General features: G+C 35.3%; 2 protein-coding genes across 5 annotated transcripts in view; one reads left to right on the forward strand and one right to left on the reverse strand.

The window, feature by feature from the left end:
* The window catches only part of golim4a (golgi integral membrane protein 4a), an 836,478-nt gene that overhangs the window by 629,705 nt on the left and 186,996 nt on the right, over positions 1-19,777 (reverse strand). The gene's annotated exons all lie outside the window — the stretch shown is intronic.
* serpini1 (serpin peptidase inhibitor, clade I (neuroserpin), member 1) overlaps positions 1-19,777 on the forward strand; it is a 42,532-nt gene that overhangs the window by 18,490 nt on the left and 4,265 nt on the right. The window contains exons 1-7 of one of the 3 annotated variants that reach the window (XM_087292088.1): positions 1,623-1,684; positions 4,997-5,265; positions 7,536-7,766; positions 9,788-9,982; positions 12,430-12,634; positions 15,603-15,712; positions 18,727-18,813. In XM_087292088.1, the coding sequence (XP_087148214.1) occupies positions 5,010-5,265; positions 7,536-7,766; positions 9,788-9,982; positions 12,430-12,634; positions 15,603-15,712; positions 18,727-18,813 (1,084 nt within the window). In that variant the 5' untranslated portion in view covers positions 1,623-1,684; positions 4,997-5,009. 3 annotated transcript variants of the gene reach the window in all.

Raw genomic sequence — 19,777 nt, forward strand, 5'->3', positions numbered from 1 at the left:
AAAAGATACAATTAATGGGACATTTAATATATAATATAAATAATTCTTGTTAATTCTCTTCCATTCGCAACCGTATCTGATCTAGCAACAATTTTAGTTTAATTATAAATTGGTCACATGACTAAAATGCTTCATCGTTTCCAAAAGCCTTCTGTCCACAACAAATTAAGGTGGATTGAACCTAAAACTACCAAGTAAATTGTCAAGAATTGTGTTGTGTCCGCTCAATTTAAATAAGTAGTTTAAGGTGAAGTCTAGATAGGATAAGCTGCAGATATGCACTTCAATATAGCGTAATTTTTATGACACTGAAAAACAAAAAAATATATACTTTTACAGTAATATGACGGTTGGGTTTAGGGTTAGGGTGGGGGTAGGCATAAACAATTTACTGGATAATTTAATAAAAAACACAAATAATACTCTGTAAAACTACTGTTTTTAAACAACCGTAGTTTAAAAAAAAGAGTAGTTTAATCATAAATTGGTCACATGAACAAAATGCATCATTTTTTTCAAAAGCCTTCAGTCAACAACAAATTTAAGTGGATTAAACTTAAAACTACTAAGTAAATCTCAAGAACTGTGTCGTTTCAGCTCAATTTAAATAAGTTGTTTAAGGGAAAGTCTAGAAGGGATACAGCTGTGGATACGCACATCAATATAGCATAATTTTTGTGACACTGTTGAACAATAATTCATATTTTACAGGACTGTGATGGTCGAGTTTAGGGTTGGGGGAGGGGTAGACGTTAATAAATACAGTTTATTGGGTTATTTAATAGATAACATAAATAATACTCGATACAGGGTGATGCAGTGGCGCAGTGGTTAGCACGTTCGCCTCACAGCAAGAAGGTCGCTGGGTCGATCCTTGGCTCAGTTGGCGTTTCTGTGTGGAGTTTGCATGTTCTCCCTGCCTTCGTGTGGGTTTCCTCCGGGTGCTCCGGTTTCCCCCAAAGTCCAAATACATGCGGGACAGGTGAATTGGGTAGGCTAAATTGTCAGTAGTGTATGAGTGTGTGTGTGTGTGTGGATGTTTCCCAGAGATGGGTTGCGGCTGGAAGGGCATCCGCTGCGTAAAAACTTGCTGGATAAGTTGGTGGTTCATTCCGCTGTGGCGAATCCAGATTAATAAAGGGACTAAGCCGACAAGAAAATGAATGAATGAATACTCGATACAACTACTGTTTTTACATTACTGTGATGGTTGGGTTTAGGGTTGGGGGAGGGGTGGACGTTAATAAAATACAATTGATGGGAAATTATAAATAATTCGTGATAACTTCTGGCCACAACCGTATCTGATCTAGCAACAACCGTAGTTTAATCATGAATTGGTCACATGACTAAAATGCATCGTTTTCCAAAAGCCTCCAGTCAACAACAAATTCAAGTAGATTGAACTTAAAACTACTTAGTTGTCCCAAAAAATGGCAAAAATTGTGTTGTTTCATCTGATTTTTAATAAGTAGTTTAAACATGCAGCAAAAATATATATTTTTAGTAAACAAACACACACACACATACTTCAGCCCAACCTGTCCACACACTCATTCTCTCTCTCCCTCTCCATCGCACAATGGCACAAGGCCACATTCTCCCCTGCATTCTTTGTTTGTGTGGAAAACACTGTTGCCAGGCAACGGCTGAAGCAGAGAGACTGAGGCACGCCAGGCTGAAGGTAGAGCTAAATCAGTGTTGCTGAATGTGTGTGAGCAGGTATGGTGGTGCAGTCAGAGAGAAACAGACGCATTAACCCTCTTTGGAACCTGTTTTACCTCAATAATGCAGCAGACTTCTGTTCTATTCAAATTCCGTACATTAATGCAGAGCTGCACCAGTAACCATTTGAAGAGAAACACAATGTAATTCTCTCATTGACTATGTTTACATGGACATCAGTAATCAAATTATTTGCCTTAATCTGAATAAGACAATATTAAGATTAAGGTGTTTACATGAGTGGCTTTTTAAATGTTCTTTTCATGATCCCGTTTTACATGTTATAGCACATAGATTGATTAGCGTCATTGCATCATGTTTCATGTAATTTTGGGTGATTCGTTTTTAATTTGTCAACTTTTACTGCAGTTTGGCACTTTCACTTTCATTCAGGAACATTTGATGCATGCCCCCCTTGACAAACGAGATATTGGATGAGCGTATGACCTGCTGGAAGAGTGTTGTTTTAATAAAATTTGCAGATGGGAAAAAAACTTCCGCATTTTGTGATGCTGGAGTCTGTGGTCCTTCACTGACTCAATAGGTGCAGAGAAAAATGTCAGCCATGTGTATAGAATCAGGGTATCTTCCGTCCATTCCATACCTGTTTTCAAACAAAAACAGAAAATAAAGAAATAAACTTTTATTTTTATTTTTTTTATTTTTTGCTCACAAGAAAACTACAAAAAACAAGATTTTGGCTCGATTTTGTTTATCTTTTTGTTAATTTAGTGCAGGAAAACAGAAAAACAACTTTAAAATTTATTATACACATGTAGGCGGTGCTAAAACGCCTATTTTCCTCTGATTCGTCAACCAAATCTGAGCTTGTAATGTAGCCCTCAAAATAAGAGACCATACCAGGGCTTTTAATTATTATTATTTAATTATATATATTATATATTATTAATTTAAAATATATATATATATATATATATATATATATATATATATATATATATATATATATATATATATATTATTTAATTATATATATATATATATATATATATATATATATATATATATATATATATATATATATATATATATATATATATATATATATATATATAAACTAAGTTTTCTTAGTTTTCCTTTTTTTGTTTGAAAACGGATATGGAATGGACGGAAGATACCCTGTTTGTATAGACTATCCTGTCGCAAAATGCGGCAAAAATCCTACACGACGGTAATAATTTGATTAAGCTGTTTACATGTCTGTACTGCACTTCAATAATGCGACTAAAATCATACTCCATGTCTTAATTATATTTCTGTTTGGTTCGATTATGAGTTTAGTTGGATTAAATTAAACAAAAATCTCTGTTTACATGGTAATCTCTTTATCAGAGTATTGTCTTCATCATATTAAAATTGGATTATTGCGGTCCATGTAAACGCACTCATTGTTGAATGGCATTCATTCATACAATTTCCTTCAGCTTAGTCTACATTTCAAAAGTTGCCACAGCGGAATGAACCGCCAACTTATCCAGCATATGTTTTACCACTTGCAACCAAGCACTGGGAAACACCCATACACACTCATTCACACACACACACACACACCCATACACTACGGCTAATTCAGTTCATACAATTCACCCATAGCACAAGTCTTTGGACTGTGGGGGAAACCGGAACAACTGGAGGAAATCCACACCAACATAGGAAGAACATGGAAACTCTACACAGAAATACCAACTGGCCCAGCCGGGACTTGAACCAGCAACGTTCTTGCTGTGAGGTGACAGTGCTAACCACTGAGCCACCATGCCACCTTGTTGAATAGCAGTAAAACTAATTTGATGTAAAAAAAAAAACAAAAAAACAAACAAACTAGTGACCTGTTTTAAACAGGTGATTTGGTAATTAATTATTAATTAAAATGTAACATTCTTAGAATGTACACATGGTTAATCGTCTACAATACTGGTTTTGATTATTGGTTTCGACTAACTATAGTTGAAGTCAGAACTATTAACCCTCCTGAATTATGTACACTACCGGTCAAAAGTTTGGGGTCAAAAAAGTTTAAAATACGCTTCTCCTGCTCATCAAGGCTGCATTTATTTAATCAAAAATACAGTACAAATTGTAAAATTGTGAAATGTTATTGCACTATAAAATAACAGTTCAAAAGTAGTTTATCATTTAATTTAATCATTTATTCCAGAGATTTTAATGATGAATTTTCAGCTTCCAGTCTTCAGAGTCACATGGTCCTTCAGAAATCACTCTAATATTAATTATTATTATTATTATTATTATTATTATTATTATTATTATTATTATTATTATTATTATTATTATTATTATTAATGGTAATAGTAATAAAAGCAATAATGACTGGACAAATAAGTAATAAATAGATATTTAATGAAGAACAATATAACAATTTAACTTTTTTTGCATTTAAAAAATTCTGCCTTGATAAACAGAATAATTTTATTAAAAAAAAAAAACATGAAAAAAAAAAAAACAACCCCAAACTTTTGACTGGTAGTGTATATTTTCCCCAATTTCTGTTTAATGGAAAGATGATTTTTTTCAACATATTTCTGAACATAATAGTTTTAATAACTAATATTTAATAACTGTTTATTTTACCTTTGCGACGATGACAGTAATAGTACTGATATTAGATACTCAGCTTAACAGGCAACGGGCTATAAGCACAGCTAGTGTTCTTCAGCCAACGGTAAACTTCTGGTGAAAGGTTAATGTGACTATTTAAAATTCTTTTAAGTTTCTTTTCACAGCATCGACATTGTGATATAATTAAAATACAATCAGCTAATATACTTAAGCATTCATTTAGTTGTTCAAGCATGAAACGGGATGATAGATCATTTAAACTCTAGCACCATCAGGAGCACCAGGCGAGTGCAGAAAGTCCATTTAAAACAAATGTAACTAATATAAATGTTCATATTTTAAACACATGGCAGGTTGAAATGGAACTTAACGGGTCTGAGACCTACTTATCAATCAGGCAACATCATTTTAAAGAAATCAGACCTTAAACCGTTCAGTTTTGTAATGGAAAGACAGTTCACAGGAAGCTGTTGGGCTGGCTGTCGGAATAATAACAGTCTGTGTGCATATAGCCCATTACCTAGGTTAATTAAACTAGTTAGGCTAATTAGGCAAGTCATTGTATAATGATGGTTTGCACTGTAGACAATCGAAAAACATACTGCCTAAAAAGAGGCTAATAATTGATTTTAAAATGATTCAATAATTCTTCTTTCCTCGTCTCTTTCAGCTGGTCCTCCATCATGCTGCTGCTGGTTGTGTTGCCACCGCTGCTGCTCCTGCGTGGATGCTTTTGTCAGGCGTCAGACGTTCCCGAAGACGTGACGGCAGAGTTCTCCGTCCGCCTCTACCACCAGCTCCAGATCAGCAGCGGGGAGGAGAACATCATCTTCTCTCCGCTCAGCGTGGCTCTGGCTCTGGGCATGGTGGAGCTGGGCGCCCGCGGCTCCTCTTTACAGGAGATCAGACAGGCCGTGGGCTACAGTCACTTCAGAGAAGGTGCAGTCATCTGATGTCAAACGTATAGTAAATGCTCAATTTGCCAGAACAACGACCGCACACTTTTCTTACTATTTTTTTGGTAACACTTTGGTTCACAATTTGTGCCATATATTACTGGATTACTTGCAGATTATTAAGTTATTAACTGTTCATTAAAGTATGATCTTATTGTACGTCCTTAATCCTACCCAAAACCTAAACCCCACTTTTACCTTACTAACTCTTAATAAACAGAACTATTGTAGATATTAAAGTAGTACTTAATGGTTTGATAGTATAGTTAATGATGACCTAAACTAACATGTTGCCGAATTTAACTTTTATTAGGCATTGCAAATGTCTGTGACAGGTCTGATTATAAGATTGCAATGTTGGATTTAAAGCACACAAAAAAATCTAGGTATTAGTTTAAGCATAACTGGAGGTTTTACAAAGTTCAGTTTAAGACCATTTTAGGTTAAAATACTGTAAAGAACTACTGTATGTGACCTGTGTTTGTCTTGTTTATAGTTATGATACAGATATTTATAATTAGATAAATGAAACAAACAAAAAAATCAGTCAAACAAACAAAACTGTCACCTATTTATATTATTTATTCAATTAATCATTAATTGTATTTTACAAATGTCTACCCCTATCCCAACCGTCACAGTAATGCACACTCCAAAAAATATTTCAAACTACTTAATTAAAATGAGCTGAAACAACACAAATCTTGAGATTTCATTGGGACAACTTTAATCCACATAAATTTGTTAAAAGTGTTTAGTTAACTTAATCGATTTGTGTTGGGATAACTTGAATGAATTGTGTGGAACCCTGCATTTTTTACAGTAAACAGTGATGCAACGAGAATTATTTGTATAATTTATTAAATTATCTTTTAAATTTGATTTTATTTACATTTATCCCTACCCCAACCGTAAACCCCACCCTCACAGTACTGTATAAACTGTAATATAACGAGAATTTTGTTTATATTATTTATTAAAATACCTATTAATTGTATTTTATTAATGTCTACCCCTCCCCAATGTCTACCCCACACACAGTTAAAGTCAGAAATATTAGGCCCCCTTTGATTTTTTTTTTTCTTTTTTAAATATTTCCCAAATTATGTTTAACAGAGCAAGGAAATTTTCACAGTATGTCTGATAATATTTTTTCTTCTGGAGAAAGTCTGATTTGCATAATTTAGGCTAGAAAAAAAGCAGTTTTTAACTTTTTAAACACCATTTTAAGGACAAAATTACTAGCCCCTTTAGGCTATATTTTGTTTCGATAGTCTACAGAAAAAAAACATCATTATACAATAATTAATTACCCTATCCTGCCTAGTTAACCTAATTAACCTAGTTAAACCTTTAAATATCACTTTAAGCTGTAAAAAATGTCTTGAAAAATATCTAGTTAAATATTATTTACTGTCATCGTGGCAAAGATAAAATGAATCAGTTATTAGAAATGAGTTATATAAAACTATTATGTTTAGAAATGTGCCTCGGTTAAATAGAAAGAGACTGTCGAAAAAAATATAGCTTAAAAGGGGCTAATAATTTTGACCTTAAAATGTTTTTAAAAAATTTAAAAACTGCTTTTATTCTAGGCGAAATAAAACAAATAAGACTTTCTCCAGAAGAAAAAATATTATCAAACATACAGTGAAAATTTCCTTACAAATGATTTGGTAAATATTTAAAAAAAAATAATAATAATTTAAAGGGGGGCTAATTATTCTGACTTTAACTGTATATTTTAACATTAGACCCCCCGAATAAGCCAAAATAAAACAAATAAGACTTTCTCCAGAACAAAAAGAATATTATCAGACATACTGTGAAAATTTCCTGGCTCTGTTAAACATCATTTGGGAAATATTTGAAAAGAAATATTTCTTTGCGCCGTCACCACTCATGAATATTGCTTGAGGTTACATTAAAAACGCAAGTTGTTTGCTCTCTATTGGTGTCACGATTTAAGTTTATCCACAGCACCACATGCGCATTAGTCAAAACGTCCTTTTGTTGTTACCTGCGTTCTTATTCATTTTGCTGTAAAAGCAACATTATTGTATTTATTGTATTATGTTACAATAAAAAGGCAATTGTAATTGTATTTTCAATAGGAAACTGATTCTAGTGACGGTTATCATTTTTTAAACTGTAAAATATTTTTGAAGGTATAATTTTTGTATAATATTTTATAATATTTTTGAAGGTGCTAATAATTCTGACTGTATGTGTTGTTCTGCTGACCTGCTCCAGATGAAGAGTTCTCATTGCTGAGAAACCTGAGCCAGGCACTGTCCACAGATGAGGAGCAGTACGTGGTCCGTCTGGCCAACTCGCTGTTCCTGCAGTCGGGGGTCCACTTCAATGAAGACTTCCTGCAGCTCATGAAGAAGTACTTTAGAGCCGAGGTGGAGACGGTGGATTTCAGCCAGTCCACAGCCGTCGCTGAACGCATCAACTCCTGGGTGCTCAACCACACCGAGAGTAAGTCAGATTAACATTTCACTCCAGACCGAGTCCCTGTTACTTACTCAAACCATTTTCAGTTTTAGGCGGCATGGTGGCTCAGTGGTTAGCACTGTCACCTCATTCAAGACGGTCGCTGGCAGGTTCAGTTGGCATTTCTGTGCGGAGGTTGCATGTTCTCAAGTTATGTCGTGTAGATGTACTAAAAAAAATTGCTGGACTACAAATTTATGAAATATGGTATTTTACTATAAAACGCTGGTTTATTTTATGTTCCTACCATATTTGTAAAATAAATATAATATAAAATAATATATTTCATAAATTTGTAGTCGAGCAATTTTTTTTGTACATCTACACAACATAACTTTGTTTCACACTTTGTAACACTGCAAAGGGTTTGGCCACACTGTTGAACACAATACGCAAAATTTACGGTAAAAAGACAGCAGCTGTGGTTGAAATTTTACTATTAAAAACATGGTAGGAATGTAAAAGAAACTTCTAAATTTTACAGTAAATTACCATATTTCATTCATTTATAGTCCAGCAATTTTTTGTAGTATTAACATCTTCACAACGTAGCTTAGTTACGCTTTGCAAAAGTTTAGCTACACTGTTGTTAAGAAGTCTGCAAAATTTCGGTTAAAAGACGACTGCTGTGATTGAAATTCTACTATAAAAATATGGTAGGAACGTAATAAGAGAAACTTCAACATCTTACAGTAAATTAACATATTTAATAAATTTATTGTCCAACAATTTTTTGTAGTACTACAGCTTTGTTTCACACTTTGTAACACTCTGCAACGTTGCAAAATGTTTGGCTACACTGTTGAACACAATACTCAAAATGTACGATATGAAAGACAGCACTTGAGGTTAAAATTTTACGAATAAATACATGTTAGTAATGTAAAAGAAACTTCAATTTGAAAGTAAATTACCATATTCGTTCATTAATAGCGCAGCAATGTTTTTGTAGTACTAAAATCTACACAATGTAGCTTAGTAACACTTTGCAAATGTTTAGCCACACTGTTAAAAAAAAATCTGCTAAATTTCGGTTAAAAGATGGCAGATGTGGTTGGAATTTTACTGTAAAAAATACGGTAGGGATGTAAAAGAATGTTTTTTATAGGAAAAAAAAAGTATAGGAAAAATAGTGTAAAAAAATTCCTTGCTCTGTTAAATATCAATTGGGAAACACAAATTCATTCATTTTCACTTGGGTTAGGGCCATTATTTATCAGGGGTCGCCACAGCGGAATGAACCGCCAACTGTTCCGGCATATGTTTTAAGCAGCAGACGCCCTTCCAGCCTCAACCCAGTTCTGGGAAACATCCATACACTTTCGCATTCACACGCATACTCTACGGTCAATTTAGCTTATTCAATTCACCTATAGCGCATGTGTTTGGACTGTAGGGGAAACCAGAGCACCCGGAGGAAAACCACAGAGAACATGCAAACTCCACACAGAAATGACAACTGACCCAGCCAGGGCTTGAACCAGCGACCTTCTTGCCTGTGAGGCAACAGTGCTAACCACTGAGGCACCGTGCTGCCCCATTCGGGATATATATATATATATATATATATATATATATATATATATATATAATTATAATTACAGGAATTTTGACTTCAACTGTACATAAAAATCACTTCAAATTTAATTTGATGAGGACACCAAAATGTTGACCCGTGCAGGAATATGTCATTCAGCTGTTGAATATAGTCAGCTCCAAATCCAATTTAGAGTGATTTTTACATTCAAAATGACCAGACGGCGCTAAGAGGAATTACTGTGACTTTAGTGAAGAAGGACACGAGAGCAGATAATGGCAGATCCGTAATATTCTGCATCATAATGACATCTCCATTTCTATTTCTGGCTTCATTCTTTATCCTAGTCAGATTCCAGCACAAACCCCAGAGAGAGATGATTTAATGCCGTCTCTCTTTTCTGAGATGGAGAGGATTGTGACGTGGTGTTTATCTTTCACTCTGGATTTCTGTTTGTCTGTGGTTTCAGGCAAAATCCAGAATCTGGTGTCAGCGGAGGACTTCAGCAGCTCCACCATGATCATGCTGGTGAATGCGGTCTATTTCAGGGGCAGCTGGAAGAACCAGTTCAGGCCAGAAAACACCAGAACTTTCTCCTTCACCAGAGATGACGGCAGTGAAGTGCAGACCCTGATGATGTACCAGCAGGGGGACTTTTACTACGGTGAGTGTGTATATGTTAGCCCCACTGTTTATTTTTTCTCCAATTTCTGGTTAACATAGAGCAGATTTATTCAACTCATTTCTAAACATAATAGTTTTAATAACTTGTTTCTAATAAACGATTTATTTTATCTTTGTCATGATGACAGTAAATAATATTTGACTAGATATTTTTTAAGACACTTCTACACAGTTTAAAGTGGCATTTAAAGGCTTAACTAGGTTAATTAGGTTAACTAGGCAGGTTAAGTTAAATAGGCAAATTATTATATAATGATGGTTTGTTCTGTAGACAATCACAAAAATATTGCTTAAAGGGGCTGATAATTTTGACCTTAAAATGATGTTAAAAAAATTTAAACTGCTTTTATTCTAGCCGAAATAAAACAAAAAAGACTTTCTCCAGAAGAAAAAATATCATCAGACATACTGTGAACATTTCCTTGCTCTGTTAAACATCATTTGGTATGATTTGCGATCATATAAGATCCCCCAAAGACAGTTGGGTGTAGGGGCGGAGGTTGGTGATATGCCTCCTTTTTAAAACCGTACATTTTTGCACGACTGCACTCGAATGAATTCATATGAATTAGCCACTAAACTGACAAAACTTAAAATAGTTTTGCTTCCTCTTGAGATAAGGCTAGAATATATCTATGTCTGTATGGGTGAGTTTTTTTCAGATCCTGCAGAATAACTGCAGTGAGTTACTCTCATTCATCTCTGACAAACAAAAAGAAAAGGAGAAAGACAGATGAAGGTAAATGTGGGAGGAGGGGGACTCTGGAGGAGTTTATAAACACAGCAGCACAAACTGAGTGGGAAAAGGCAAGAGTCAGAGCTGTGAAAAGGGAGAAATATTAAACACTGTATTTTCACTCAGAGACAGTGGTTGGTTTTCATCATCCTTAAAAAAACAGATTAATTGAGGACAATTGAAATTCGCAGAGCACAGAACCACAGAAAAAAAAATCATTACACAGTCAAAAGTTCTGGATTTCATATAAATCCTTCATGTTGTCCCAACACAAATCTATTAGGTTTTACTCATTTTTACAAATTTAAGTGGATTGAACATAAAACAATTAAGTTTTCCCCCAAAAAAGCTTAAGAATTGAGTTGTTTCATCTCATTTAAAATAAGTAATTTAAACGAGCAGCAAAATTAATTTTTTTAAGTGCACAAAAAATAATTTACTTGAAAAAAAATATTCACTGAAAATTTGCCTTCCCTGATAGCTTAAGTGAAGTGATGAAATTAATTTATTTTAACTTAATTTTTCATTTATCAAGTTATTCAATTGGAATGCCAATTTGTTAGGTTCAATATTTTTTGACATCATTCATTCATTCATTTTCCTTCAGCTTCCCTTTATTCTTTATATTTTTTAATATTTTATAATATATGTACGACTAGCATATGTATGCATGATTTGCAATATTACACATTATTCATAAATTACAAATAGCTTTTTTATCTTTTCAGTATAAAATTTTTTATTTTTTATTAATTCGTTATTTTTATTTTTTTGTAAAATATTACAATAAACTAAGTGCCATTAAAATGTTATTTACAGTACAAGTCAAAATTATTCGCCCTCCTGTGAATGTTTTTTCTTTTTTAAATATTTTCCAAATGCTGTCTTACAGAGCAAGGAAATGTTCACAGTTTTTCTTATAATATTTTTTTCTTCTGGGAGAAGTCTTATTTGCTTTAGTTTGGCTATATAAAATCAGTTTATATATATATATATATATATATATATATATATATATATATATATATATATATATATATATATATATATATATATATATATATATATATATATATATATATATATATATAAAACATTTTAAGGTCAAAATTATTAGCCCCTTTAAGCAATTTTCATTCATTAATTTTCTTTTCGGCTTAGTCCCTTTATTAATCTGGGGTCGCCACAGCAGAATGAACCGCCAACTTATCCAGCACGTTTTTACACAGCAGATGCCCTTCCCTATGTTTTTTAAATCAACCATTAATTAATAAACCATTATTATACAATAACTTGCCTAATTACCCTAACCTTCCTAGTTAACCTAATTAACCTAGTTAAGCCTTTAAATATGTCACTTTAAACTGAATACTAGTAAATATACTAGTAATATTCATCTAGTAAAATATTATGTACTGTCATCATGGCAGAGATGAAAAAAATCAGTTATTAGAAACTGAGTTACTAAAAATCTTCTCTCTTTTAAACAAAAATTGGTGATAAAATATACAGGGGGGGGGGTTAATAATTCTGACTTCAACTGTATAAATAAAGATACACAAGAAAAGAAAATGTTAAAAACAAGCACTACAACAGTATATCACTGCTAGAGAACTAACGCTGCTGAATCTCCAGCCTACTGTACCTGCAGCACTGTAGCTCACTAACCCGTCTGTGTTGTTTGTGCTCAGGTGAGTTCAGCGACGGCACCACAGAGGCTGGTGGAGTTTACCAGGTGCTGGAGATGCTCTATGAGGGCGAAGACATGAGCATGATGATCGTCCTGCCCCGTCAGGAGGTTCCTCTTGCCTCGCTGGAGCCCATCATTAAAGCGCCGCTGCTGGAGGAATGGGCCAACAACGTCAAGAGGCAGAAGGTGGAGGTTTACCTGCCCAGGTCAGACACACACTTTTTTAAAACCACATTTACTAGAGGAGTCATGATATGAGGAATCTAAGCTTTGAGATTTAAGAGATCAATGTTTCCCATAAGGCAAGTCATTGTTATTAGTTATTCTTTTAATCCTGTTCACCTGCAGTGTTAATGTTTACAGCAAATCCTTATTTAGTTAGAGTCTACATCTTTTTGACTTGTATGCAATTTAAGTTTATTCATATTTTTGGCCACAATGTTTTTATATTTTAGTTTGTTTTCAGTTTTTTACACATTTGCAATACACTCTTTTATAATAATACAAAATTCATTACAAGCACACCATTGCTGCATTTATTAAATACACAAACTAAAACTATACACACACACACACACACACACACACACACACACATATATATATATATATATATATATGAAAAGTATTGATAGCGCTTCACTTTTTCCTACATTTGTGTATGTTACCACCTTATTCCAAAATTGATTAAATTATTTTACTTCCTCATACTTCTACACACAACACCCCATAATGACAATGTGAAAAAAAGATTTGTTGAAATTGTTGCAAATTTATTCAAAACAAAAAAGCTGAAAAATCACATGTACATCAGTATTCACAGTCTTTGGCGTGAAGCTCTAAATTGAGCTCAGGTACATTCTGTCTCCACTGATCATTCTTGAGATGTTTCATCAGCTTCATTGGAGTTCACCTGTGGTCAATTCAGTTGATTGAACATGATTTGAAGAGCCATACACCTGTCTATATAAGTCTCCAGGGCTGACAGTGCATGTCAAAGCACAAACCAAGCATGAAGACAAAGGAACTGTCTGTAGACCTCCAGGACAAGATTGTCTCGAGGTACAAGGCAAGGGAAGACTACAGAAAAATTTCTGCTGCTCTGAAAGTTACAGTGAGCACAGTGGCCTCCATCATCCATAAGTGGAAGATGTTTGGAACCACCAGGACTCTTCCTAGAGCTGACCGACCATCTAAGCTGAGTGATCGGGGGAGAAGGGCCTTAGTCGATGGTCACTCTATCTGAGCTCCAGCGTTCTTCTGTGGAGAGAGGAGAACCTTACAGAAGGACAACCATCTGTGCAACCATCCACCAATCAGATGGTAGAGTGTATGGTAGAGTGGCCAGATGGAAGCCTCTCAGACAATCAGAAACAAAATTCTCTGGTCAGATGAGACTCAAATTCAACTCTTTGGAGTGAATGCCAGGCGTTACGTTTTTTTAGAAAACCAGGCACCGCTCATCACCAGTCTAATACCATCCTTACAGTAAAGCTTGGTTATGGCAGCATCATGCTGTGGGGATACTTTTCAGCAGCAGTAACTGGAAGACTAGTCAGGATAGAGGGAAAGATGAATGCAGCAATGTACAGAGACATCCTGAATGAACACCTGCTTCAGAGTGCTCTTCACCTCAGACTGGGGCGACGATTCATCTTCCAGCAGGACAATGAGCCAAAGCACATCGCCAAAATATCAATGGAGTGGCTTCACAACAACTCAGTGAATGTCCTTGAATGGCCCAGCCAGAGCCCACACATAAATCCTATTGAGCATCTCTGTAGTGATCTGAAAATCGCGTTACACACTCGCTTCCCATCCAAACTGACAAAGCTTAAGAGGTACTGCAAAGAGGAATGGGGAACAATTCCCAAAGACAGGTGTGTCAAGCTTGTGGCATCAGATTCAAAAAGACTTGAGGCTGTAATTGCTGCCAACAAAGTATTGAGCAAAGGCTGTGAATACTTCTGTACATGTGATTTTTCAGTTTTTTTATTTTTTTATTTTTATTAAATTTCCAACAATTTCAAAAACTCTTTTTTTTTACATTTTCTTTATGGGCTATTATGTGTAGAATTTTGAGGAAATACATGAATTTTGGAATAAGGCTATAACATTAAAAAAAAAAAAGTGTTAAAAGTGAAGCGCTATCAATACTTTTCGGAAGCACTGTACATGCAAAGTAAACAAACAAACTAACAAACAAACAAAAAATGCTCCTGCTGTTTCGGTTATGGTCATTATTCAAAATAGTACAAAGTAGTACATGAATTAATCTTTCAATCAATCTGCTTCCAAAAATATGTTATTTTCCCCACATTTCTTCTCATTTATGATTTATCTGTACATTAAATTACTCAATTATTATCACTAAAAATGTTGTTGTTTTTTTTCCCCACAATTTAGTCCCATCTTTTGTCATCAACGAAATTGCATATCGATTGTAGTGAATGCTAGTATCTAATGATCACTACCCATTAGTCCAGTCTACATCTCGTCTTAGTCATCTCATCATCAATATTTTTGTTAACGAAATTAGTTAGCACTATGCTTACCCAGTTTATTGATTACAATAAGAAACATTACATTACATTAACAAACTTTTGCCTTACATGTTTCATAGTAAGTACAGGTTTTCTAAGATGTTATTTTTAAATAAATAAATGAGGCATTGTTTTACTAAATGCACTAACTTGCATACATTTCTAGCACAAACGTCTGAATACTGGAGAAAGTCAGATTGTTTCTTTTCTTCAAAATTACTGTTTCTTTTTTTTTTAAATGACAGTAATAGAGGCCAAGGAAAAAAATATTGCTTAAGGAAGCTAAAAATATTGACCTTAAAATGTTTTTTTTTTTAATTAAAAACTGATTTCATTCTAGCCGAAATAAAACAAATACGACTTTCTGTTTAAGAAAAAATATTATCAGACATGCTGTGATAAAAATCATTGCTCTGTTAAACATCATTTGAACAAATATTTGAAAAGGAAAAAAGGGCTAATAATTATGACTTCAACTGTACTTAAATAATGTTACAAGAGAACCTCAAAAATACATTAATAACAATTCCACATCATTACCTCTCTTAACACTTTCGCTTTACATTCATCCGCATGCAGCTGTTGTATCTGGATGAAGTTCACTCTGACTCGATCTTTGGGGTCATTTCAGATTCAAGGTGGAGCAGAAGATTGATCTGAGAGAGTCTCTGCAGCAGCTGGGCATCAGGAGCATCTTCAGCAAAGATGCCGATCTGTCGGCCATGACGGCTCAGATGACAGGTAATCGATAAAACAAAGCCAGCGGCCTGAGAAAACACACCGGTATTCTGCTCACGTATACACAGATGCTCAAAATGAGACTGACAGCTGAAGGACGGCATGATTTAACCTTCGTAAAACACAACACTGTGTGCAAACTAATGCTAGTGAATAGGACAAAATTACAGAAAATGCAGCTCTTTCAATAAACGAATGGATCAATGAATGTCTATAATACTGTGGTAACACTTTACATCAAGGTTGTACTAGTTAATGCTAGCTAAGGCATTAATAAACATAAACAAACAATGAACAATACATTTATTACAATATTTCTTCATTCATTCATTTTCTTTTCGGCTTAGTCTCTTTAATAATCTGGGGCTGCCACAGCGTAATGAACTGCCAACTTATCCAGCATATGTTTTACACAGCGGATGCCCTTCCAGGTGCAACCCAACGCTGGGAAACATCCATACACACTCATTCACACACATACACAATGGACAGTTAAGCTTACCCAGTTCACCTGTACCGCATGTTTTTTTGGACATGTGGGGAAAACCGGAGCACCCATTGGAAACCCACACCAACACGGGGAGAACATGCAAACTCCACACAGAAACGCCAATTGACCCAACCGGGGCTCCAACCAGCCACCTTCGTGCTGTGGCACTGTCGCCTCTTTATAGCCGTTCCATAGCCTATTCCAGGTCCTGGAGGGCCGTGTCCTGAAGAGTTTAGCTCCAACCCTTATCAAACACACCTGAACAAGCTAATCAAGCTCTTACTAGGTATACTGTAAACTTCCAGGCAGGTGTGTTGAAGCAAGTTGGAGCTAAGATCAGCAGGACACCAACCCTCCAGGACCGGCTTTGGACACCCCTGGCCTATTTCATGCCCAGCACTTGATTCAACACGTTAACTTTTGCTAAAAGTTTCCCCTGCGGCACTTTTCTTTCCTTCCTTTTGCTTTTAATTCTCCCTTTTTAAGTTTCTCTTGGATCTGTTTCGCCTCCATTATTATTATAATTATAATTAAATTAAATCATTAATAATTAAACTCATAAACGCGTGACGCACCTGAAACTAATCATAATGTTTTGTTTTTTTAATTACCCGACCTCCGGATTATCTGCAGCGCCCACGGACATAACCACTATCTGCATACGGACAATTTAGATTACCCAATTCACCTATACCACATGTCTTTTAGACTTGTGGGGGAAAGCGGAGCATCCTGAGGAAACCCACGCGAACACAGCGAGAACATGCAAACTCCACACAGAAATGCCAACTGACCCAGCCGAGATTCGAACCAGCGACCTTCTTGTTGTGAGGCGATTGTGCTACCCACTGTGCCACTGTGCTGCCCCCTTTCCAAAAGATAAAGGGCTCTATTTTAACGTTCCATGCGCAAAGTGCAAAGCGCAGGGCGCAAACGCATTCAGGGCGTGTCGGAATCCATATGTGCTTATATAAGGATGGAAAAATCCGCTTTGCGCCGTGGCGCATGATCTAAAAAGGTTCAGCTTATTTTCCTTATGAGTTATAGGTGTGTTTTGAGAATAAACCAATCAGAGTTTCATCTCCCAATACCTTTAAGAGTCAGTTGCGTCGTGCCATAGTGCATTTGCTATTTACATGACGTGAAGTAAGTGTAGGTGGAGAAACTGAGCATTTCACAAGCAAACAGTTAAACAGAGCATCTGCAGCGCGAAAATGAGAGATAAATTATCCACTTTCACTTTCGCTCTCGTGGATGGGGAAACGTGTTGTACGCACAGACATCAATTAGCCTATAAATAATTAATTTTGTTTGTTAGGCACAAATATATGTTTCAAAACTATTTCTAAATTCAGTTCTAATTTCCAGCAACGAATAAATGAACAATCAAAACGAAGTGTGTTCAAAACCTGAGTTATATCCTAAAACACATGCTGTGCCCCATATGGTCTGAAACCTGACAGGTGGGCAAATCTAAGCTTGTTTTTAATAAAACAAATATAAATATGCACATAATAAATAATACTGCTAATAATAATAACATTATAAAAAAGCAAATTGTCATGAATAAATTGAAAAAGCCTCCCGAGATGAAGAAGGCCTGGTTTTTATATTTATGTAGGCTAGAAAATTATATGTTTTGTAATATTTTAATCCTTTATATTTATATCCTCTGTATATCCTTATTATATCTTATATATATATATCCTTTATATTTAAATTCTTTTTCATATGTAAAGATATTTGCGTATTGTTCTACATTTTGTGTGTATTAAGAAGTGTGTAAGCGAGGCGCACAACTAACGCGCTCTGCGCTGGACAGTAGACCAGAACGCCTATGGGCGCACATATGAGCGCAAATGCATTTGCTATTTAAACAGTTGGCGCAAAACGTCAAAAAAACTCCTGCACCAAGCTGAAACTAGCAAACAACTATTGCGTCGCACTTTGCGCCACATTGTGCCGGGTGTATGATAGGGCGCAAAATGTTTTTTTAATAAAAGTATTTATTTTAATAAAGAAAGAAATAAAAAAGGATACTCATAATGAAATATAGAATAAATTCTAAAACTTAGAATATTCGATGTACTTACAAAAACAGTCGAATACAACGATATATCCTTTAGAAACATATCATTCACTCCGCTGTGGCGAGCTCTGAAACAGAGACTAAGCCAAAGGAGAATGAATATTTTGCTGACATGCCTTTTTAAATAGAGATGAGCAAAAACAATACATTTTTACTCAGTTGAAGTGCTGCTAATACTGTGTGGCTTTTAGAATTATTATTATTATCCTTTCAAGTATCAAAGTAAAACACTAAACCCCTTTTTTCACGTTCGATGTTCATCTCTTACTATTGAATTTGCCATTTTTGTTTTGATTTCAGCATCAAATGTGCCTTTGAATCTTTAATCTGTGAATGTGTTGTGTTCATTATCCAAATTATACACCGCTCTGCGTCTCTGATTATAGCAGCTCATGAATAAATGTAAATAACTGGTTCATTGTGTTTGTTTGTGTGCAGACGGACAAGATCTGTTCATCGGGAAAGCTGTTCAGAAGGCCTATCTGGAGGTGACGGAGGAAGGGGCAGAAGGGGCCGCAGGATCAGGTATTCACACACATACCATAATAGCATTATGGATGTAAAAGATGTGAGATTGGCACTTGTGTGACTTTGGTAAATCCAATATAATAGTTTGAACACATTAACAATAGTCTAAACACATTGAACAACTCGATGCTTAATTTTATATTCATATTTTCATATTTATTTCATATTTTGATTCATTTACATTTTCATGCTGTGAAAGGAACCTTACGAAATTGAAAATAGTCACCAACCTTTCACCCGAAGTTGATCTGCAGATGAAAAACACTTGCCGTGCAGATAGTAGCCTACATTTATACAAGGTTGATTGACTCATCATCGTCTTGTTGATGAAATTATTTTCTTATTAGTTTTATATCTTTGTTCTGCATTTATGTCAGCACAAAAATGAAGAAGAGTTATGAAAGTCAAAAATATGTGTTCGTTTCTAATATGTGCAATCTTAATACAAACACAACATAAAATTTAGGTGCGATGCTGAGAGAGATCTTTTTATGCCAATTTGAGAATCTGGGATTTTCGGTTTTTCATTAAAGATATCTTTCAGGTCTAATGTTTTTACTGAGTGATATAGCCTATTCATGCCAGTGTAACCCCACCGGTCCTACACCGGCCAACCTGCTTCGAGCTGTCATCGAACCGGCGACCTTCCGCATGGGAGTCGGTTGCTCTAACAAGGAGGCTAAAGACCATGGTCTCTAGCGTATGTCGCTAGAGCACCTTTAGAGGTCAGAGGAGTGAGGTTTACCTGCACAGCACACACTATCTGGCCTCCGTTACACTCACCTCCCTAAACCTCACTCACATCCGGGTCACGGCACCAATGTAACCCCGCCGGTCTTACGCCACTCAACCCTCTCCGAGTTGGTATCGAACCGGCAATCTTCCGCATGGAAGTTGGGTGCTCTACCAAGTAGGCTAAAGACCATGGCCAATAGCATCTGTCGCTAGAGCACCTTTAGAG

The sequence above is a fragment of the Danio rerio genome, chromosome 18 (genome assembly GCF_052040795.2).
Source record: "Danio rerio strain M-AB ecotype USA chromosome 18, GRCz13ab, whole genome shotgun sequence".
Classification (NCBI taxonomy): Eukaryota; Metazoa; Chordata; class Actinopteri; order Cypriniformes; family Danionidae; genus Danio; species Danio rerio.